Source organism: Nannobrachium achirus (assembly GCF_963921795.1).
Source record: "Nannobrachium achirus genome assembly, chromosome: 11".
NCBI lineage: Eukaryota > Metazoa > Chordata > Actinopteri > Myctophiformes > Myctophidae > Nannobrachium > Nannobrachium achirus.
In genome coordinates, this window is record NC_137820.1 from 63630496 (window position 1) to 63652860 (window position 22365).

Genomic DNA, 22365 nt, shown 5'->3' on the forward strand with positions numbered 1-22365 from the left:
CTGTGAGCTTGTAGATCTGCTATTTTTCGAAAGATCGTGAAAATGTGTGCAAGAAACCTATGTTTCCATGTCAGTGGTGCTCAAACTTTTTCATTCATGTCAAGGACCCCCAAGATGATATGTATTTGGCCACGGACCCCCATCTCAAAATATTTCGTTCCAGGGACCCCCCAGAAGCAAAATTTGAGTTACAAATGTTCACTTGTAAAATACATATATTCAAAGATTTTCACAACTTTTAAAAAATAGCAGATTTACAAGCTCGCAGTGCGGCACTCGGTGCCGCGCTGTGAGCTTGTATATCTGCTATTTTTCAACAAAGTTACTAGGGTCCCTCCACCTTGGGCCCTAGTAACTCAGTCCCACTTCCTCCCCCCCTTGTGACGCCCCTGAAAGTGGTCCTCTGATAGCTCTTACAGCTCAAAGCAGACGTAAGGAGTCATTATTCTTCACCACATGAACGCTGGCGTCCCTATTCTGGGCATGTCATAATAGGCAAACGTTCAACAAATATAATTGCCAAAAAGAAATGTGTGGCGGCCCGGTTGCAATACCTTAGAAGAATAGAGTCCGCAAGACCGCAACACTGGTGAATACCCAGCTCTGTTTTAGTGCTTCAACGTTTCGATCCGTGTGGATCTTCTTCAGGAATAGTATACAAAGAAATGGGTGTGTACCATTATAAAGACTAGCATCCACTATGATTGGCTATCACAATGAGTGGTGATTGGAACCACCTAAACTCATACCAATCAGGCCATTTCTCCATTAATAAAAGTCAATAATAAACACAAACCCAACATGTTTGCATATATACATGAATCCTAAACATCAGGACATACAAAATATACAAAATTGTGATCAGGATCAAGTATAGGACACAAATTGCAATACCTACCATGTACAAGATGGTCTTATACCTGGTTCAAGGTTCAAGACACACAACTAGGGCTGTCACAATTATTACATAATCGTCTAATCGCAATTATTTGGGGTAATCACAATTGTTTTGCATAATCGTTTCCATTGAGAAATGTTAATATAGTTACAAACACTTTCATAAAGTAGTGGAAATAGCAGATCTACAAGCTCACAACGTGTCGCGATGCGACGTGTTGTGAGCTTGTAGATCGGCTATTTCCACTCTCAATGTTATTTTTTAAGTATAAAATTGTCAAATATGTCAGTCATTTCTTTGTATATTTAAGTTATGTGTTGTGATTGCCATGTGCAACTTCAAAGCCTAAAAGCCAAACAGAAATGCCAATTGTCAACGACAAATACACAATTAAATCGTTAATCGCAATTATTTGGGTGACAATTAATGGTCATGTAAAATGTCATAATGGTGACAGCCCTACACAAGAACAGGACATTCACACATCTCACCTCTCCTCTGGTGCACGGGAAGCCTCCTGAGTACTTGGAGGTGCAAGTGGCTTCTTTTCCCTCAGCAGGAGCTCCTTCCACGAGGCCGAAGGTTCCCTCACAGTCACCGGCGAAGTATTTGAGGGTCTTCCACGAGCGCCCCTTGTCCTGAGAGCGCTCCAGCACCATGGCGGCGGGGCGAGGGGATCGGAAGACCAGGATGAGGTGGGTGAAGTAGAACTCCGTCTCCAGGTCTATCCGAAGAGTCTCCTCCTTCACCCCCTGCGCCGACTGCCACCAGGTGCCAGGGTAGCGGAACGAGGAGTCGCTCATGGCAGAGGGAGGGTGTGCTTGGCCGGGGATGCCGGTGTTACACTTACCGCACTTGGCCGCGGAGCAGGACTCTCGACTGTAGGGGGCGGTGGTCTGTTTGTAGAAGCAGTAGGGCTCGGAGACGTTGGAGCCGCAGACCGTCTGAGTGGTCAGGACTCTACCCTGGGCCAGGTTGCCCATGCGCGGGTTGCACGCTCGACCAGTGCAGCGGCTCCCCGTGGTGGTTGTGTCTTTGAAGGATTTAGAAGAGCCTAAAAGGGCAGAGAAAGGTTAGAAGAAAAGAAGAATTTGTCACCCATTCAATCCTGCCATCTTCCCCATGACAGTACCTTGAATTAGACAAAATGCCCAAATATTTATGCTTGTTGTGCTGTGCATAAGAGAGACACTCATGGAATACTGACATTCCAGGACGTTTGCACCAACTGTGTGCAACTGGAAACAGTTTGGTATGGTTATTGGTATGGAGTAGCCTACTGTGGGACTGAAGGAAACTCATTGGCTGAGATGTCCTAACCCTAGTGGTTCAAATTTGAATGATTGATTGATATCTTTATTGACAATAATGCATACATAAACATAATACAAATCTGCCAAAAGGATACAACACAATAAAGCTTGAGAGCTTTATTTCAGCAGCACTGTGTGTGAACTGAGGGTGTGTGTGTGTGTGTGTGTGTGTGTGTGTGTGTGTGTGTGTGTTTGTGTGTGTGTGTGTGTGTGTGTGTGTGTGTGTGTGTGTGTGTGTGTGTGTGTGTTTGTGTGTGTGTGTGTGTGTGTGTGTGTGTGTGTGTGTGTGTGTGTGTGTGTGTGTGTGTTTGTGTGTGTGTGTGTGTGTGTGTGTGTGTGTGTGTGTGTGTGTTTGTGTGTGTGTGTGTGTGTGTGTGTGTGTGTGTGTGTGTGTGTGTGTGTGTGTGTGTATGTGTGTGTGTGTGTGTTGAGAGAGAGATGAAGCAGGGACCCCCACAACCTGATCATAGATTCCATATAATTTCATTGTTTGACAGCACGATCATCAGTGTATTTTGGATTCATATAAATTTGTGTTTTCAGATATTTAACCACTTGAACCGTCAATACTTAATAAACTTGACCTTTCACTCTGTACTCAGTCTGCTCTTCTTCCTCCTCTACACCAAACCTCTTTGCCGAAAATAGCCGATCTACAAGCTCACAACGCCTCTGCGAGGCGGTGTGAGCTTGTAAGTTGTAGATCTGCTATTTTTGGCTAAAGTTCTCAGAATATTATGGACGCTATAGGGTTCAAGTGGTTCATCTACAGTACCACACAAAGATTTGGAGGACCCCCTAGGGGTCCTGGACCCCCTGTTGAAGACTCCTGTGAGCATAATGGTGGTCTGTGCACTGAATGACTGAACCACCCATGCAGTGACCCAATCCACCAGACAATATAATTTCTATTGACTGTGACAGATATTAAACCACTGAGTATGTGTATGTGTTATTTCATTTGTTTGCAAAACATTGTTCTCACACCTTAAGTAATTGTTATACTAGTAATTACTAATTACAACATGCTGAGAAGGCCTGCTTTAGGTAATCTTCTTAATAACCAATGACCAATATTTAGAGGCTTTGTTCACTGAGTGTGTGGTGGTTTCATTTGTTTTGTGAAAGGTAACCTCTGATGACCTTGTGAAATGCTGATAGGCCAACCTTTTGTTGGCTGGATTTCAATAATTCATGATTCATCAGTTAGTTATCCAGCCTAAAAGGTTCACCGTTTGTCAGCCTTCTGATTGGTCCCTGAGACTCCCTGACTGGCCAACCAGAAAAAAACATTCACTTTTTGCTATCGGGGGTGGAGTTTGTGCAGTGGAGAATGTTGTTTCAGGCTTTCAGCAACTGTCCGCAGTGCGGAGCACGACCTTCGTCCAGTACGGCCGCGGCAGTAGGGGGCGATCTCGCTCATCATAATGAATAAGCTTCAACAAACTAGTTCACATGGACCTTATCAATGGTCTAACTAGTTACGATTGGGTACATATATTTTAAATGGGCAGAATTACGAAAAGCCAGCCTATTATGTGAGGAGAACAGATTATAGTTCTCCTCTTCCTACCCAAGATGCAATGCGCTTTCTTTTTCTATTTCTATTCTCTCTCTGATCCAGAGGATTAAACTAATTAAAACATATATTTTCGGGGGAAAATTACTGTTTTGCTATGTAATTACTGTACCTTTTTCTTCCCTTTTTATTAATATCACGTAGATGTGTTTTATTTGGTACTTTATATAGCTGTAATGAGGCTATGACGAAAAAATCCCATCCACTTCCACTATAAAAGAATCTGCAATAGTGATTCTGTCCCACTGGGATTAAACAAATTAAAACATATATTTTCGGGGAAACCCCCTGTTTTGCAATGTAACTACTGTACCTTTGTCTTCCCTTTTTATTAATATCACCTAGATGTTTTTCCTTTGATACTTTAAATTGCAATAATGAGGCTATGAAAAAAAATAAAATCCCATTCACTGCCACTATAAAAACAATCTGCCCAGGGTTAATGTCCCAGCATAGTAACAGGGCAGAATGGGGCGGGATTTGCAAAAGCCTGAATTGGCTATGTATGGGTGGGTGACGTGACGTAACATTTTCGCTGTCCTCGGTGTCAAACATGTATAAATAAAAAATATATTTGTCAAAAACCTTCTGAATATTGTGCAGGACATTAAGCTTTATGTGAACTTACTCAAGATTAAAACATTTCATTCCTCATTTCTTCAGAATTTTCAACCAAACATGGCAAAACTCATATGGTGTGACTGTCCTGTTTCTCAAAGTGGGAACTTGAATAAAACTAAGAAAAAGAATTGCTAAAAATCATTTGAAAATGAATTTAGGCTAAAAAAAATGTCTATTTGTGAGCCTATATCTTTTCAAAGTCAAAGCATAATGTTTTCAGTCATTTCTGATCAAAAACATTTTGTCCCCCAAACCAAAATCATTTGGTGTGACACTAGTTTGGACAAATTAAACAGGCAATTATTTGGACACCTATTGGCTAGAGAGGTCCTTCTTCTGTAAGGCTATTCAGCACTCCCAGCACAACTGCAAGACAGGTGTCTGAGGTGAGTTATGATTTTAACATTTTCATGAAATGCCATCTTGTTGAAACTTTGACAAACTCACCACTTTGGATGTCTGTTAATGTGACACCTTTTCATTAAAAAAAGCTTAAGTTATTTGAAGTTTTGGTCATATTTCCATGTAGATCTAGGTTGCTTTGTTATAGCTAGCATGCTGTTAGCATGCTAATGTGTACATAGTAGCCTCAAGGTAAACCTAAATGCAGAAAACGTAATATGGTGTGACACTTAATCATAATGGTGTGACATGTCTGCTTGTCACGCCATATGACTTGATTGTCACACCATATGATTTATACTGTATTTAACTACAGATATAACAATAAATAACAAAGTTCCATGTTTCTTTTGTACATTTAAACATTTGTTTTAAACATTTTTACATAAAATGTAATTTAGCTTCATTCAGTGATACTTCAAATTCATCAGACAGAGCAGAAACCCCTTCACAGAAACCTTAACATATTGTTTCAATCTAAACAATATGTTCTCTTTGTCTTAAACTATACATTCCATTTTCTTTTGTCAGCTGGAAAATGACAAGTGCTGAGAGAACGAGAAAGTACAGGGAGAAACTAAACAATGACCCAGCAAGGAGAGAGGAGCCAAAGGGGCGAGACTGCATTTTCTACGAAGAGCAGGAGGTTGTCTGTGGCATAGCAGAACCGCAACAAGGCAGCCGGTTTGCTACCCTCACCAAATACGACTGGCTGATGTACAATACAGTCTAAATGTATAATCTAATCTGATCTAATACTTTTGTACTTTCACTCACTGGACTGGACAGTGGACAGTGTTAAGGTAGGACCCAAGACAAAACTAGCGAAAATAGCTGATCTACAAGCTCTCAACACGTTGTGCTGCGAGAGCTTGTAGATCAGCTATTTTCGGAGTTGCGCAACCCAGCACTCTTTAGCTAGTGGAGATGTGGTGTAATGTCATGATTCCTAATTACATTTGTTCAACACAAAATGCTGTGTTCAAGTTCAGGAGACTTCGGAAAAAAGCAATTTACCTGAATGCTGAGTTCTGTTTCCACTAATTGGTGTTAATAAAATGTTGCCTTGGCTCCAAGTGTGGCTATGCGCCTTATTGTCTCTTTAGGATCCTTCTGCCGTGGGCCGGCAGAAGACTTAGGTGTGCGTAGCATTCCTGTGCACATCCTCATCATCCATCTACTACTACAATTCTTTCTTATCCCATGTTAAAGCCCTACAATAATATCCTGTTCAGAAATATTAAGGCCATGTTATCCTGGGTAATTGTTTAATCAATCAGTAAAGTTCAGTACTCACTAATAGGTAGGTTAAAACACAGTTTGCTTTGACACATGAAGATATGATCATACGGTGTGACACTAAATCATTTGGTGTGACATTCCAAATAGTGAAAAATCATACCTTTATTAATGATTAAACCAAAAAAATGTTTATGGATTACATAGAGAATATTATCAGGATGAGTCACAAATATTTGTGTAATTTTAGAGAAAGTTTTGACAGAATACATTTAAAATATGTTGTAAGATCATGAACATGGGCCTCACACAGAGTGTCGATTATGAAAAAAATATACAGATATAATTAATTTTCAAAAAACTATAGTGGATCACTGGTTAGTTATGATAAAGGACTTTGATAAAGTGAGTAACTTAACACTTATGTTGCAATGATTTTTTTCCGGCCAATGTCCCGCGTTGCCATGGTTACCATAGACTTCCATGTAATTGTGCAAGTGTGTAAAAAGTGCACGCCCATGCCTAGATGATGCACCACGTGTGTAGATGCTGTTCACAGCTTTCAAACAAAAAAATCCGCTTGGAAATCCATGCAGGCATTCATGATTTATCAGCCATTATGTTTTCTACAGATGTAAACAAACATGGCTGCCATGTTTGAAAGAATGGGTTGGTGTGGGGGTTAAACATGCAATTTCGCGATCGCGATCATGCCTAATACATTTCTGGAGGTCCAAAAAAAAAAATTGAAAAAAAAAATTTTTTTTTTTTTTTTTTTTTTTTTCAAAAACGGCCCAAACTCGGGAAACTCGGGGTTGGCACAGCACTAGTACCAATACAAACTCGGGAAACTCGGGGTTGGCACCATATGTGTTAAGAAAGATGTACTCCATTTTCATTTTATGAACAATTATTTTCATGTCACACCATATGACGATTTTAGGCACAAGTACAAAAGTTTTTTTAAAAACACATTTTTTGGGGCGTCACGTCACTGACCCGTATGTCCTTGAAATGGCATCATGTGTGTAGGCCTATATGCAGGCTTAAATTAGTAGTTCATCCTCCAAATGCCTTTTTCCCCTATTGATAATATTTTTGTATTTTGTCGCTTTCCTACGGAAAAAATAAATAAATGTTACATTTTTTAAATTTACCCCCATTGATTCTGGATGGGGACCCAAATAAGGCCCTGGATGGGAACCCAAATGCATTTGGGTCAGAATCAATGGGGGTACATTTAGGGTCAAGTGTCAAGAAAATGTACCCCCATTGATTCTCACCCAAATGCATTTGGGTCCCCATCCATCCAGGCCCATGCATTTGGGTCCCCATTCAGAATCAATGGCGTTCATTTACTATAATCAATGTTTTGTCTTAGGAATGCGACAAATACAAAGAAAATGTATTGAACTAAAGTCTCCATGGCGTGAGTAATCAATAGAAAAAAGGTCATTTTGGGGGTGAACTACTCCTTTAAGGCTATCACTCAGTCAGGACATGCTTGATGTTAATTACAGTCGTAGCCACGCGCAAGGGCCAGGCTCTATTAGTTTATTCCTAACCTCGCCTCACCAGGCTTTCCTGAGAGTTTATTCCTGCTCGAACTACTCAAACAAAGAAAGCCAGGTAATTGTCGTCCTATAGCCCTGATAAGTTAACATACCTTAACGTCATGTTATCAACGACAGCGACCGTTATGTTCAACTTCCAGGGCTATTGTCGTCCGTAATTTGCAATCTGCATGAAACTGTTTACCTTCAGAGTTCAGACTTCAGGCTGAAAAAGCGCACCGCTGCGCCACCCGGTGCGCATCTGAACGCACCCCCCGTTAACCGTTTCCCAGCGACCTTCATTCTGGCGACATATAAACCGGGGTTACCTGCACGAATAGACAGCTTTTCAGGCTCGGCGCAGCGGTCCTGTTGCTGTTGGACTTGGCCTGGTAGCCTGCAGTGCAGGGTCACTGTCTGTGTTGTGTATACCTGCTCACAACAAGTTTACTGGAGTGCGTGTGCGGAGATCAAGAGCGAGCCCTCTGTTGGAAAGGAACGCACAGCGCACTGTAATGATCACCGGAGGAGACTCTACTCACCAGGCGAGAGAAGAGACGCACACATCGGGATGGTGAGAATGAGAGTCCACACTTCCATTCTGGACGCCGCTGAAGTTCTAGTCCAATTTAAGCACGTCACGTGTATATTCTTGACGATTCACGTAATTTGCAAAATAAAATACAAAATAAAATAAAGTCAGTGTCAAAATAAAGAGACGCGATCACGACTTCAGTCAACAAGTGCGGTAAAGTCTAAATCCCACATAGTGAATTCAAAAGTAAAATTAACAACCTGACAAATTGAACAAAACAATCACGGAGACTTCATATCGGATTAAAAAAACACCTTTCTGTTTATGATGGCTATTGCAGATGGCCCTATTAAACTGTCTGTGAAAGCCAGCGTGCTCTCTATCTATCATCATCACTCCATCCCAGCCAGCCGCTTCAGAGTAGCTACTACTTTGTTATGGAGAGAGTTCATTGAAAATTGGGAATATGAAGTGGTTGTAGCAAGCCCCGCCTCTTACACAGTGGATTTTCCCAAGCCCTACCTCCCAGACTATTAATAATCCTATCCATTGTAATGTTTTGTAGTTTAGACTCTAGGAGGTGCTATTAACAATAAAAGTATACATTGTTTAATGTTTTGCATGTTATTAACAAAAAACTTCTCTCTAACACAGGTGGATCTCAATGTTGGGGCCGGTGAGGGCCCCCAGTTAAATGTTTGTCATGCCTAACAAATGATGTTTATATGGTGGTCCCAGAGATAAAGAGAAACAAATAGGCGGTTCAAACTAAAAAGGTTGAGATAACTTGAGAATCACTGCCGTAACACAGCCTCATGTGGTTCCTGTGGAAATAAGCCGTAGAGCTTTCTAGGATCTCCTTTTAGTTGACCTTGTACTAGTGATTTGTGCTGTCATGAAACTTTTTTCTATTGCAAACTTCTAATAAATTCTTCAATCAATCAATCAATCAATCATGATTAATACCGTGACATTAGTTTACACATGATGATGATGATTATTACATTTCTATTTTCTTTGGTCCTCATTGTGCTGATCATCATCTCTTCATTTTGGACCAATTTAGCCAAACCAAAAAAAGAAGTGTTTGCCCCTTGCACTGAACTATTCTTACATCTTCGGTTCTTTGTCACTTTGTCAGTGAATCTGAGTCTCAGTTTCTGATCAAAAAACGAATGTGTGCAGTTTTTACGAGACTTTGCCTAGATCCATAAACCACCCATGCAGGCACTTGATCCCTGGCTGACAAGTATGTCATTGTGTTGCATCGCATTCCTTCTGCACATCACCACTTATAACTAACTGCCACTCAATAACCATCCTCTATATGCCTTGACAGACATACAGACAACCCTGTAGTCCCTACCAGGGTGTCACAAGGGGGGGAAAGTGGGACTGAGTTACCAGGGCCCTTGGTGGAGGGGCCTTTAATTGTTATACAGTATACTTAATCTATTGAAAAATAGCAGATATACAAGCTCACAGCGCGGCACCGAGTGCCGCGCTGCAAGCTTGTAGATCTGCTATTTTTGAAAAGTCGTGAAAATGTGTGCAAATCTTTGAATATATATATATTTTTTTTTTTAAGCGAACATTTTTACTCAAATTTTGGCTCCTTGGGGGTCCCTGGAACTAAATATTTTGAGAGGGGTCCGCTCAATATCCCGACACCCGCTGTTCCGACTAGCGTCGGCAGTTTAGTTACTCGTCACGGTTACTGAGGTTATGTTTAGGGCTAGGGTTAGAGTTAGGGTTCGTTTTAGTGTCGGAATACCGGCCCGTCGGCACACTGATGCGGACCCATTTTGAGATAGGGGTTCCGTGGCCAAATACATATCATTTTTGGGGTCCTTGACATGAAAAGGTTTGAGCACCACTGACATAGAAGTTTTTTCAATTTTCAAGATTTTTCAAAAATAGCAGATCTACAAACTCGAGCTAAATGGGTTAAACCCCCTCCCTCTATGAAGAACATTCATGGGGGGCCTGCAGTGAATCCTTGTACCCAGTAGGGGTGGGCAATATAATCGATATGGCAATACATTGCGATAGTTTATTTGCCAATACTGTATCGATACTTCAGGCCGTAGTATCGCGATACTTTGAGGAAAATAAAATATGTTTCCATTCATAGGAACCAATGGTAGAAGTCCTGTGCTGACAGTCCACTGCCTCTAGATGTCGCTTTACTATAGTAGCTACTTCCCCTTCCCACTTTCAGTGAGTGAGGTCTCCCGAGAAAATGGCTGCGAATGACGAAAACAACAACAACATTAGAGCAGTGTCTTCAGCTTTTAAAGCTGATATATCGCAATAGTATCGTATCGCAAAGATTCGCAATATATCGTGAAACTATTGCATCGTGACCCAAGTATCGTGATACATATTGCATTGCGTGATTCTTGCCAATATCCACCCCTAGTACCCAGGGTCCAGAATTTGGCACGACACCCCTGGGGGTTGCACAACTCCTGACCCCGCTAATCAGCCATTTGCAAGGCAGTTGTTTAACCACAACGGCATGTCGGTATAGAAGAATTATTCTTTTAAAATATGCAAATATAGCCGATCAGGTTGGTTATTTATTTTCTGCGTAGAGATTGGGAGTAGAGGTCTTGTAGAGACCCCTGGGGGACACCGGTCATTGAATTATGTAGGGTTTAAGTGGGTAACCCGTCAATGACATCATCTTTAGAGTGTCAGAAGAGGACACCTTTGACCAAAAGTACATCTGCAAGCGCCTGATAACACAGAACATTTTCATTCCATGTAGAAGATTATGACGATGACAGATAGACTGACAGAAAGAGAGTGAGACAGTGACGGAGGAGACATCGGGGACACTAGGTCATCATACCTGTTAATACCAGAAGGTCAGGGGTAATCCCATGGCATGTCACAAGGTCGTTTGACTCGCATAGAGGTTCTCTTACGTAGGGATGGGACGATATGAAAAATGTCATATCACGATTAATGTGACAAAAGAAATCGTGATTTACGATATTATCACGATAATCAAAACCCATTATCCTGGGGTGGAACATTTGCCAAAAAATAGCAGATCTCCAAGCTCACAACGTGAGATTGTAGATCGGCTATTTTTTGGCAAAGACATTTGATAGAGAGTGAAAGAAAGACTGTATCAAGTACGTATATTATAAGTACCTTTTACCAATTCTAGAGGGTTTAAGTGGTACGCAGCTTGGTAAATAAAAAGTGAATTGATCCCAGTTCATGACGAAGGACGATATCACGATACATTAAATCTCCATGATACGATTATCGTGAGTGTTTTTTTTACCACGATAAACGATAATATCGCGTATCGTCCCATCCCTATTCTTACGTTAGAGGGACGGGATGGGAGGGGGTCACAGGAGAGAGAGAGAGAGAGAGAGAGAGAGAGAGAGAGAGAGCATTCCCTGTCTATCCCTGAGGCATCCCACCCCTGACGGATCAGGACATTCCTGGAATACTGTGCCTCACACTGACGGCCTCTCTTCTGTTTTAGGTGTGTGTGTGTGTGTGTGTGTGTGTGTGTGTGTGTGTGTGTGTGTGTGTGTGTGTGTGTGTGTGTGTGTGTGTGTGTGTGTGTGTGTGTGTGTGTGTGTGCAGGGGTGTCACGACTCACAAGGGGGGGGAGTGGGACTGAGTTACTAGGGCCCAAGGTGGAGGGGGCCTTCATTATTTTATACTTTAGATATACAAGCTCACAGCTACAAGCTGCGAGCTTGTAGATCTGTGTGGAAAAATGTGTGGAAATCTTTGAATATAATTATGTATTTTTAAGCGAACATTTGCAACTCAAATTTTGCTTCTGGGGGTGCCACGCTGTGAGCTTGTATATATCTGCTATTTTTCAATTTTAAAGCACAAAATAACGTGTAATAATGCGTTCCCAGTCTAAATGGGTTAAACCCCCTCCCCCTATGAAGAACATTCATGGGGGGCCCGCAGTGAATCCTTGTACCCAGGGCCCAGAATTTGGTGCGACACCCCTGTGTGTGTGTGTGTGTGTGTGTGGGGGGGGGGGTTCACATCTGTGTGTTTTTAGATGCGTGGGTTCAGGTTGTTTTGTTTGTCTCCGGATGATCCGCCGTGGCGAGGAGGCCGACGCACCTTGAGCGTCTATACGTCACTGCGTGTTTTTCAGTCCTCAGATCCCAGGAGTTACCGTTGCAAATGCTTCAGGAAGGATGTCTAATCTTAGTCAGTCTGTGTCATATTCCCCCCGGCAGGATGAAAGAGACCCACGTTATACCAAACAAATTCCTCCCATTCTTCTGTTGCCTCTCGTTCCAGTTGTTTGTTGATGTCTGTGTGACACAACTTCAGTTCTACCAAGCCATATCATTAGCGAGAAATCTGTGTTCTTTTTTCTTTCCATTGCAAGTTAGCTCAGACCTTGTAGCCAGTGATTATCCCTGTGCTGTTGTATGATTAAGCAGCATACCATTCAGCTCAGTCTCAACAACAAAGGGCCTTGCATGGATTTGAGGATCCACTTGATGATGAATGGCCATGGCTTTCAGTTAATAAACATCCTTGGGAGAATTAGTGGAGTCACTGTTTGATGACATTTGGGCAATTGCTTCAAAACACTCCAAGCTTTAGTCTGTATTTCTATTACAGCCCGTTGCATGTCATGGACAGTTTGGCCATGAACCCCCATTTCACTATTCTCTCCTATAGGCTTTCAACTGTAAATACTGAGAGTGTGTGCAAATGGACCCTTTTGTACACAGTAAAATTAACACTGTAGATCTGCTATTTTTTTTTAATCGTGAACATTTTGTGCAAGTCCTTGAATATTTCAAATTGAAAAACCTGTGTTTCTATGTCAGCGGTGCTCAAACTTTTTCATGTGAAGGACCCCCAAAATGATATGTTTTTGGCCCCATCTCAAAATGTATAGTTCCAGGGACCCCCCAGAAGCAAAATGTACATGCATTTAACATTTTTATGACTTTTCAAAAATAGCAGATCTACAGGCTGCACTCGGTGCCGCACTGTGAGCTTGTATATCTGCTATTTTTCAATAGTATAAAATAATTAAGCCCCCCTCCACCTTGGGCCCTAGTAACTCAGTCCCACTTTTCCCCCCTTGTGACGCCCCTGTCAGCACCATTAGCATGCTTTATTTCCAGACTGTATCAGTCCCTCTCTTCTCATCATGCCATGTCACCTTCAGCTCACTGAACTGTTCAGACCCCTTGGAAGTAATCCGTCTACTCTCCTGCAAAAGCCAGACGAAAAAGCCAGACGTGCTCCAGGCGGAGATGTAAAGGTAAGTGGGTTGCTTAAGGGTGGGTTGTCCTCTCGCCCCTGTGTATCAGAGGTTCCACTGGCTTTGCCTTCCACATTCTGCCGCATTCATCGATGGGATCCATGTGTTTTTAACGACCCGTAACATTCCCCTCATCTGTAATTCATCACATGGCTTAGGCTGTAAGGACACGGGATGGAAGAATCTACTACTGTTGTGGTCCCAATGCCCAGCTCTCGCTGTAAGGCAAATATATTTACTTGTTTACAGAGTTGGATTTGCTGGGGGTCCATGCCTCTGCTTTTGATACCCCCCCCTGACCCGGTCAGTCATTTTTATCACTGGTAGGGAGGGATGTTGTATCTCTGCTTTTTGTCAGACTGAATTAAATACATGCATTTCCTTTGGCTAAATGTAGACTTGTTTGATAGTATCACAAATTAATTGCGACCGAAGGTCGCAGTATACCATGAGAAAGGTTGCAGCTTTTCTCCATCTGTGTCTGTCAGTCAGTCAGTCAGTCAGTCAGTCAGTCAGTCAGTCAGTCAGTCAGTACACATTTTTACAGTCTATGGTTCTATGGGTTTGTGTATGGTTCTATGGGTTTGTGTATGTTTCTATGGGTCTATGGGTTTGTGTATGGTTCTATGGGTCTATGGGTTTGTGTATGGTTCTATGGGTTTGTCGCTCTGACATCATGCTCTGATGTCACTGTTCAGGTGAACCACTCTTAACAGAATGGATTTGCCCCTCTGACATCACGCTCTGGCTTAATGTCCCTTTTATGCCCATATATTTTATGCCCATATATAGTCGACAATGTGATGTCAGAACAAGCCCATATATGCATTCCCAGATCACACTTGCAAATTACTTACGTCCTTGTCCGTTTTATGACCATATATGGAGATCCCTGTCCCGATGTCATCAATATCAAGGGCATATCTGTGAATGAATGCCCATGTTTGGTAATGCCCATATATGGGCATGTTCTGACATCACATTGTTGACTATCATGCAGGAATATCCATATATGGGTAACTGGTCCGATATACGTATATCACTGACCTGTCAACATGTCGCCCTGAGGCATCTCACTAGTAATAAAACTAGTCCTGTGCCCTGGTGGGTGTGCACAGGGGTGTACAGTGTGCACAGTATCTGAGGGATTGAATGTAGGAGTCTCAGAAGTATGCCCATATATGGTGTTCCATGTTGAAGTGCCCGTTGGCTAGATCTTTTTGCCCATACATGGTGTTCTGTGCATGGCGTCAGAGTATGATGTGACGTCAGCATGCAGACAGACGGTTACCATGCCGGCGAAACTGTGTATAGTATCAGTGATGTAAGCAATAAGCATGCAGATAGTCCATGTTCCATGTTAATGACATGACTCTAGACATACTGTGTACCGCTTTGCGTGATTTTAGGGCAAAAGTTGTAGGAGCAATTGGCCTCAGGGTCGCGCTAGAAGAGGGCCATGTGAGAAATGAGGGATTCTTAGAATGAAGTGACGTGACGTGATGTGACAGACTGACAGACTGACGGACTGACAGCCGGTGGATGTTTTGATAGTAACTGCGACCTGACGGTCACAATAAGCATAATTGTAAACATGTGTATTATGTATTTACATTAGACATCTGTAAACAGTTGTACGGTAAGTCTCCTTATAATTGTTAATACAGCACAGCCCCTCTGCCAGCCCCCTCAATAAGGAGAGGTCTGGAGGAGGACGGTTTTATGATCGTATTTCCGCTCACCTTTTGACATGCTCTCTTATTGCACAGGAAAGTCTCCACAGATGACTGAACACCGACCTGAATTAGCCGCTGAGGCAGAGAAAGCATACTGTAGAAACGAGGCATTTCTGTAAGGCTCACCTACAGTATATTATGAAAGCCTGGCAACCGTTTTTTGTATTATTATTGTGAAATGAAGAGGAGGTAATAGAAGCCCTCCAGAGAGCCCCAGACCTAAATTGTGCGTGTGTCGTGCCATCTCCCATTTGACACGAATAACAGCATACAGTATTGTTGAGGACAGAGGTGGAGAGAATGGCTGGGTTCCTTGCGGTGACACCCTTCCATTGTACAAACCTGAGATACGGGTTCCCACGTTATACAACAGGGCTGTGACATATTTGATACGACAGAGTTTAGTTTCTATCAAGAAGAAAAACATTGATCATGTTATAAAGTCAAAGCATATTAAAGCATATCAAAGTATCAGACTACCGATTATGAATCAAGGAGCTTGATGTCATGGTGTCATACAATGCTGTTCTAAAGTGAGTATGAGAACAGAGTCAACATAGTGAGGATGTTTCACACTGAGTAAACATATGAGTTCACATCCTTCTTTGAACCAGCCGTGACAATAGTGACCTTGGAAAGCCAATGGAAAGTATCCTGGCTGTTATTTGTGAGGTGCCCTATTGTTCAGACCATGACATCAGTGGTGTCAGTTCAGAAAAAGCTAAGGTATGGCAACATGACTGGTGTCTTGCTCGCGCGCGTAGACACCTGTCATGTTGCCATACTGTACCTTAGCAACAGGCATGATACATTTATTTTAAGAAGTACTTTTTATTTTTTCCCCCCGTTTCTATGGTTTCTTGGGCTGGATATGGCAGCCTGGAACGGTTGTGTGCATTGCACCTGTGCAGCTGACCTGTGGAACCTGGGAATATACCATTTTGTATTTTGTATATACTGTATATATGGAGTGAATAAAAGTGTGGAGAATATAATTATTATACCTTGTTGTTAAACTGACCATTTTGTAACATTTTGCATTTGTAGTTATTTTACCTTAATTTAACAACATAATAACCAGCACAGATAGACAAAGAGACATTCATGGATTTATATTTAAAAGTAACTTTTATTTCCCTCCCTCCAGCTGCATACCCCTGCCATACCCAATTGACACCCCTGCATGAAATACACAGAGAGAGAGAGAGAGAGAGAGAGAGAGAGAGAGAGAGAGAGAGAGAGAGAGAGAGAGACAGAGACAGAGAGAGAGAGAGAGAGAGAGAGAGAGAGAGAGAGAGAGAGACAGAGACAGAGAGAGAGAGAGAGAGAGAGAGAGAGACAGAGACAGAGACAGAGACAGAGAGAGAGAGAGAGAGAGAGAGAGAGAGAGAGAGACAGAGACAGAGACAGAGACAGAGACAGAGAGAGAGAGAGAGAGACAGAGACAGAGAGAGAGAGAGAGAGAGAGAGAGAGAGAGACAGAGACAGAGACAGAGACACAGACTTCACTGCACGGTTCAGAATCCTGGCGTCCCTATTTTGGGCATGTCATTCATTATAGGCAAAATTCCCAAAAATAGCCTAGGCCTATTAACTCTCCTACTGCCAGATTATTTATTTATTTATTGGGTCTGGCGCCATCAAAAAGCGGCTTACCTTTGCGACGTTATAGTAGATAGACAGACAGACAGACAGACAGACATTTATTTATTTTTTTTTATTTTTTTTGGTTGTGCAATAGTGCACTTTGGTCTGCCAGGCAGCAGAGGGCGGCGTCATGCGAGAATGAATGTGAATTTGCCTGTTATGTGTTGAAGAAGAAGAAGACCAGTCACTGGCCACAGAGCCTCAGAGCTAGAGAAAATCAACAAGGAAGTGAATTGTTCTCCGTTGATGTTAACGCATAATGGATTTTTTACACCATCACCGCGGAAAATGTGTTTACAGTAGACGGCCGCGCGACGCCTCATCAGCTTACAGTCATCAGACGAACGAACCGAACGAGCGCCGTATTGGCATCGAGGTTCTGTAAAAAATGGGGCGAACGTGAACGTTCGAAGCGGCGGGAGAGTTAATTTAATTGATACTGTGCATATTTTGCTATTTTGGGCTGTGTGTGACATTGGCATACCACCAAATAATGAAGTGGTTAACCAAGGTAGGAAGGGGGCTCCGGCAAAAACAGCATAATAATTTAGGTCTGTGAACGTTTTAATTTCAAGGGCCCCTGGTTTGATAGCAGCACAGACCACAGACCCCTTTTTGGATCCCTCACTCTGAAAACTTATAGATAAACTGAGGAGTTACACTTACAGTAACATTTATCTTGATGGATTAGTAATATTTGGGGTTATATTATTGACATGAACGAATAAAATAGCGTCTGGCAAAAAGTCAATGTTAATAACAGGGATGCGGTCACACGGTGGCTCAAGCTCAGGGGCCCCCCTAGCTCATGGGCCCCTGGGCCTGGGCCCATTGTGCCCGTTGGGTAATCCATCCCTGTGTAGGCCCCGTGTCAGTCCCTGTGCTACTGTTACTGTAGGCCCGTGTCAGTCCCTGTGCTACTGTTACTGTAGGCCCCGTGTCAGTCCCTGTGCTACTGTTACTGTAGGCCCTGTGTCAGTCCCTGTGCTACTGTTACTGTAGGCCCTGTGTCAGTCCCTGTGCTACTGTTACTGTAGGCCCTGTGTCAGTCCCTGTGCTACTGTTACTGTAGGCCTGTGTCAGTCCCTGTGCTACTGTTACTGTAGGCCCCGTGTCAGTCCCTGTGCTACTGTTACTGTAGGCCCGTGTCAGTCCCTGTGCTACTGTTACTGTAGGCCCCGTGTCAGTCCCTGTGCTACTGTTACTGTAGGCCCTGTGTCAGTCCCTGTGCTACTGTTACTGTAGGCCCTGTGTCAGTCCCTGTGCTACTGTTACTGTAGGCCTGTGTCAGTCCCTGTGCTACTGTTACTGTAGGCCCTGTGTCAGTCCCTGTGCTACTGTTACTGTAGGCCCTGTGTCAGTCCCTGTGTTACTGTTACTGTAGGCCCTGTGTCAGTCCCTGTGCTACTGTTACTGTAGGCCCTGTGTCAGTCCCTGTGTTACTGTTACTGTAGGCCCTGTGTCAGTCCCTGTGCTACTGTTACTGTAGGCCCTGTGTCAGTCCCTGTGCTACTGTTACTGTAGGCCCCGTGTCAGTCCCTGTGCTACTGTTACTGTAGGCCCTGTGTCAGTCCCTGTGTTACTGTTACTGTAGGCCCTGTGTCAGTCCCTGTGCTACTGTTACTGTAGGCCCTGTGTCAGTCCCTGTGCTACTGTTACTGTAGGCCCCGTGTCAGTCCCTGTGCACTTGGAGAGCACAACACTCACAGCTGGAGGTGGAAAGAGTACTGAAAAAAAGGTAAAGGTACTGTTACTTTTTGAGTAAGAGAGTAAAAGTACTTGTCCAGGACATTACTCTAAAGTAAGGATGCCCACACACCAAAATACCTAGAGTGGAATCCGCCAATGCATTTCAATGAGAATGGAGCGTTTTATGCCAGTAGAGGATTTCTGCAAAAAAACGCTCCATTCTCTTTGAAATGCAAAGGCGGAACGCCTTGAGTAAAAAGTAAAAGTACTTTTTTTTTCCTTTTTTTTTTATTTTTTTTTTACATTTTACCGGTTACCTAAGCTGTCCTTATGCGATGTCATTAACCAGGAAGAGAAAAACACTAATCAGAAAATCACTTTTAACTAGAAGCAGTGCTCTTCCGAGCACAGGTCTCCACCAGGCCGTGCGTCCTGGTGGTGCTACTGTATAATAGGCCAATGTAAAAAGGGTGGCATATGTTCTTCACCTTAGATCTTTCATGGCAATCGGACGCTGCATGCATGATTTGAAGCATTGTGTTCCAAAAATTTGTTTTGCTAAAGTCTACCTGGTGGTGGCGCTATAACAGGCCAATGTGAAAAAGGTAGCATTTGTTCCTTGACCTAGTGGGAATATGTGTGGCAAATTTCACGGTAATCGCAAGCTGCGTTGATGATTTGAGGTATTTTGTTAAAAAATGGAGCAATCCTGCAAACTTTGGAAGCTAATATTAGCCAATCAGGATGAAATATGAAATATCAGACGGATCGGACTTGATCACATGACTATAGAGATACTGTGTACCGATTTGCGTGATTTTTGGATAAAATCTCAAGGAGTAATATCCAAAAATGTGTTTTACATAAGTCGGCCCAAAGGTGGCGCTATAAAAGGCTGATGTGAAAAATGCAGGGCAAAGGTTTATCCTTTGCCTCTAGGGAGTGCGCTTACAAAGTTTGAAACTGACCGGTGGAGTTATAGGTAAAACCACAAATCAGCCTGTTATAGCGCCACCATGAGGCTGATTTAAAAAAAATTAAGTGGCATTTCTTCCTCGGCCTAGTGGGAACGTGTGTGCGCGATTTCATGATAATTGCACTTTGCGTTTGTGATTTGAGGCATTTTGTTTAAAACGGCTCAATCCTACAAACTTTGGAAGCCAATCTTAGCCAATCAGGATGGAATATGCAAAATCGGACAGATCCGTGTCGATCACATGACTGTCGAGATACTGCCTACCGATTTGTAGGATCTTTGGACAAAATCTGTAAGAGTAGTGCACAGAAATGTGTTTTGCAAACATTGGCCACTAGGTGGCGCTAGAAAAGGCCCATTTGAAAAATTTAGGGCAGAGGTTCTAGATTGGCATCCAGGGAATGTGTTTGTTCACTTTGGCAGCGACCGGGCCAACGGCGACTGAGATTAGCTGCTCACAAACTGCGAGGACGCACCAACGCACGCACGCACGCACGCACGGACGGACGGACGGACGGACGGACACATGGACGGACGGAGGGGAAAACATACTCTCCCCCATGCCTTCGGCTGGTGGAGACAATAACATTTTTAAGAAAATATGTGTGTAAACTGTATGTAAACAATACACACAAATCAAATGCTGCAATTGTTGGAAACAAAGGACATATCTTAGGCCAGTGGTTCTCAACCTTTTCAGGCTGCGACCCCCAAAATAATAATATTTCAACTGCAGACCCCCAACCTCCAAGCACTTGGAATTATAGGAGTTGGCATTACATTAGTTTGACTACATCTGTTCCATTTTGAAAATAGCAGATCTACATGCTCACAATGCCACAGAGGTGTTGTGAGCATGCAGATCTGCTGTTTGTATTTTCACAATTTTGGCCTCTATTATTTGACAATTTGGTCTATTTTTTGCTTTGACAGTATGTCAAAAACCTGAATTTACTTTACGTATTTACTGAATTTAAACTACTCTTACTCATTGTCCAAATGAAAAGTAACGAGTACAAGTATTTACTTTTTAAATTACTCAAAAGTAAAAGTAGAGCATTTAAAAGTTACTTTAAAAGTACAGATCCTCAAAAAAATTACTCTTGAATAAATACTCGAGTACTTTTACTCGAGTATTTTCCACCTCTACTCACAGCAGTGGCACTTCTGCCAGAACCACATGTGTAACACATTGCTGCGCTGTCAGACAGGTCAGGACAAGGGCGTGACATCTTCATTTCTGCGACTAAAGGAGTTGCACAGAGCAGCGGCCTGACAGTGGATTCAATTTGTCATCAGGCTATCTAACAATCTCCTGTAGTGAAACTAATCAGTGTCGTTGGATTGTTGCTCAACAGAGTGATTGATCTCTGCGCTGACTCCGCAGCTTGGGGCTTTGTGCCACTGGTATTTCTCCAGCAGAAACAGGCAGTGGTGGAAGAAGTACTCAGATGTGTTACTTAAGTAAAAGTAGCTATACCAGTAAGACTCCCTAATTGGGAGATAAGCGACCGTTGGTCGCTTATCTCCACAAATATCACAACCTCCACCTCTCACGTCATACGGGTAGCCATAGTTACACCTGGAATGTTGAATCTCCATATATGGAGATAACCTACGCATCACACAAAGTCTGACCTCACCAGCCCATACTTGGGCATGGACGACTTATATCTCCATATACGGAGATGGCCATATATGGAGATACGATGACATCACAGAGTCCACAGCTGATGATGTGGCGTGATGTCATACAATACACAAACAAGCCCTATATAAAGGGGCAATTCTCACCAGGGAAGAGAGCATTGCCTGGAATGTTGAATCTCCATATATGGAGATAACCTACGCATCACACAAAGTCTGACCTCACCAGCCCATACTTGGGCATGGACGACTTATATCTCCATATACGGAGATGGCCATATATGGAGATACGATGACATCACAGAGTCCACAGCTGATGATGTGGCGTGATGTCATACAATAAACAAACAAGCCCTATATACTGATGCGATACGATGACATCACAGAGTCCACAGCTGATGATGTGGCGTGATGTCATACAATAAACAAACAAGCCCTATATACTGATGCGGAGATATGAGCAGGGCAAAGGTGTGACGTGTGACGTGTGACCGACCGACGGACGGACGGCCGGTGGAGGTTTTCATAGTAAACTGCTCCCTGACGGTCGCAACTATAATGTAGAAATACACTGTTAGGGTGCCAGCAGAGGATTTCTGCAAAAAACGCTCCCTTATCATTGAAATGCATGGGCGGAACGCGGATTCCACTCTCATAGGTATTTTGGTGTGAGGGCACCCTTACAAGTAAAGGTCCTGTATTCAAGATTTTACTTTGGTAAACGCACAAATCAAAATATACTTAATAAAGGACAACTTTTAAAACGAAGTTGTCCTTTAAAGTACCAAAAGTAAAAGTACTTTAATTAACACACTTTCTTTGTAAGATGTTTCGAAATGTGTCAAATGTTTTTGCCAATCTACAAGCTCAAAGCGTGTCATTTGTAGATCTGCTATTTTGAAATTGCAGAATTCCAATTAGTAATAGCAGAATTCCTGTATTAATGTTTTCAAATAATTGTAGTGTAGTATTTGCCTCTGAGCTATTGGAATAGAAGCAGTATCGCAAAAAAAAACCTCAAAGTTGTACTTACGTAAGGTACAGTACTTGAGTAAATGTACTCTCCAGCACTGAAAACAGGTGCAGCTGGGCTCTTATCTCCCATCTTTTTGATGATACAGATCACGTCTGGGATTGTACTTTCCCCTTGGCAGTGAAATTACAATTGGCAGGGGTGTTGCACCAAATTCTGGGCCCTGGGTACAAGGATTCACTACCCATTTAGACTGGGAACGCATTATTA

General features: G+C 42.7%; 1 protein-coding gene across 1 annotated transcript in view; it reads right to left on the reverse strand.

The window, feature by feature from the left end:
* LOC308294531 (netrin-4-like) overlaps nt 1-22365 on the reverse strand; it is a gene marked incomplete at both ends in the record, with an annotated part of 45818 nt that overhangs the window by 15472 nt on the left and 7981 nt on the right. Inside the window, 2 exons of the mRNA XM_080737264.1 lie at nt 1390-1952; nt 7935-8037. Coding sequence (XP_080593390.1) covers nt 1390-1952; nt 7935-8037 — 666 coding nt within the window. The remainder of the gene's footprint in view (nt 1-1389; nt 1953-7934; nt 8038-22365) is intronic.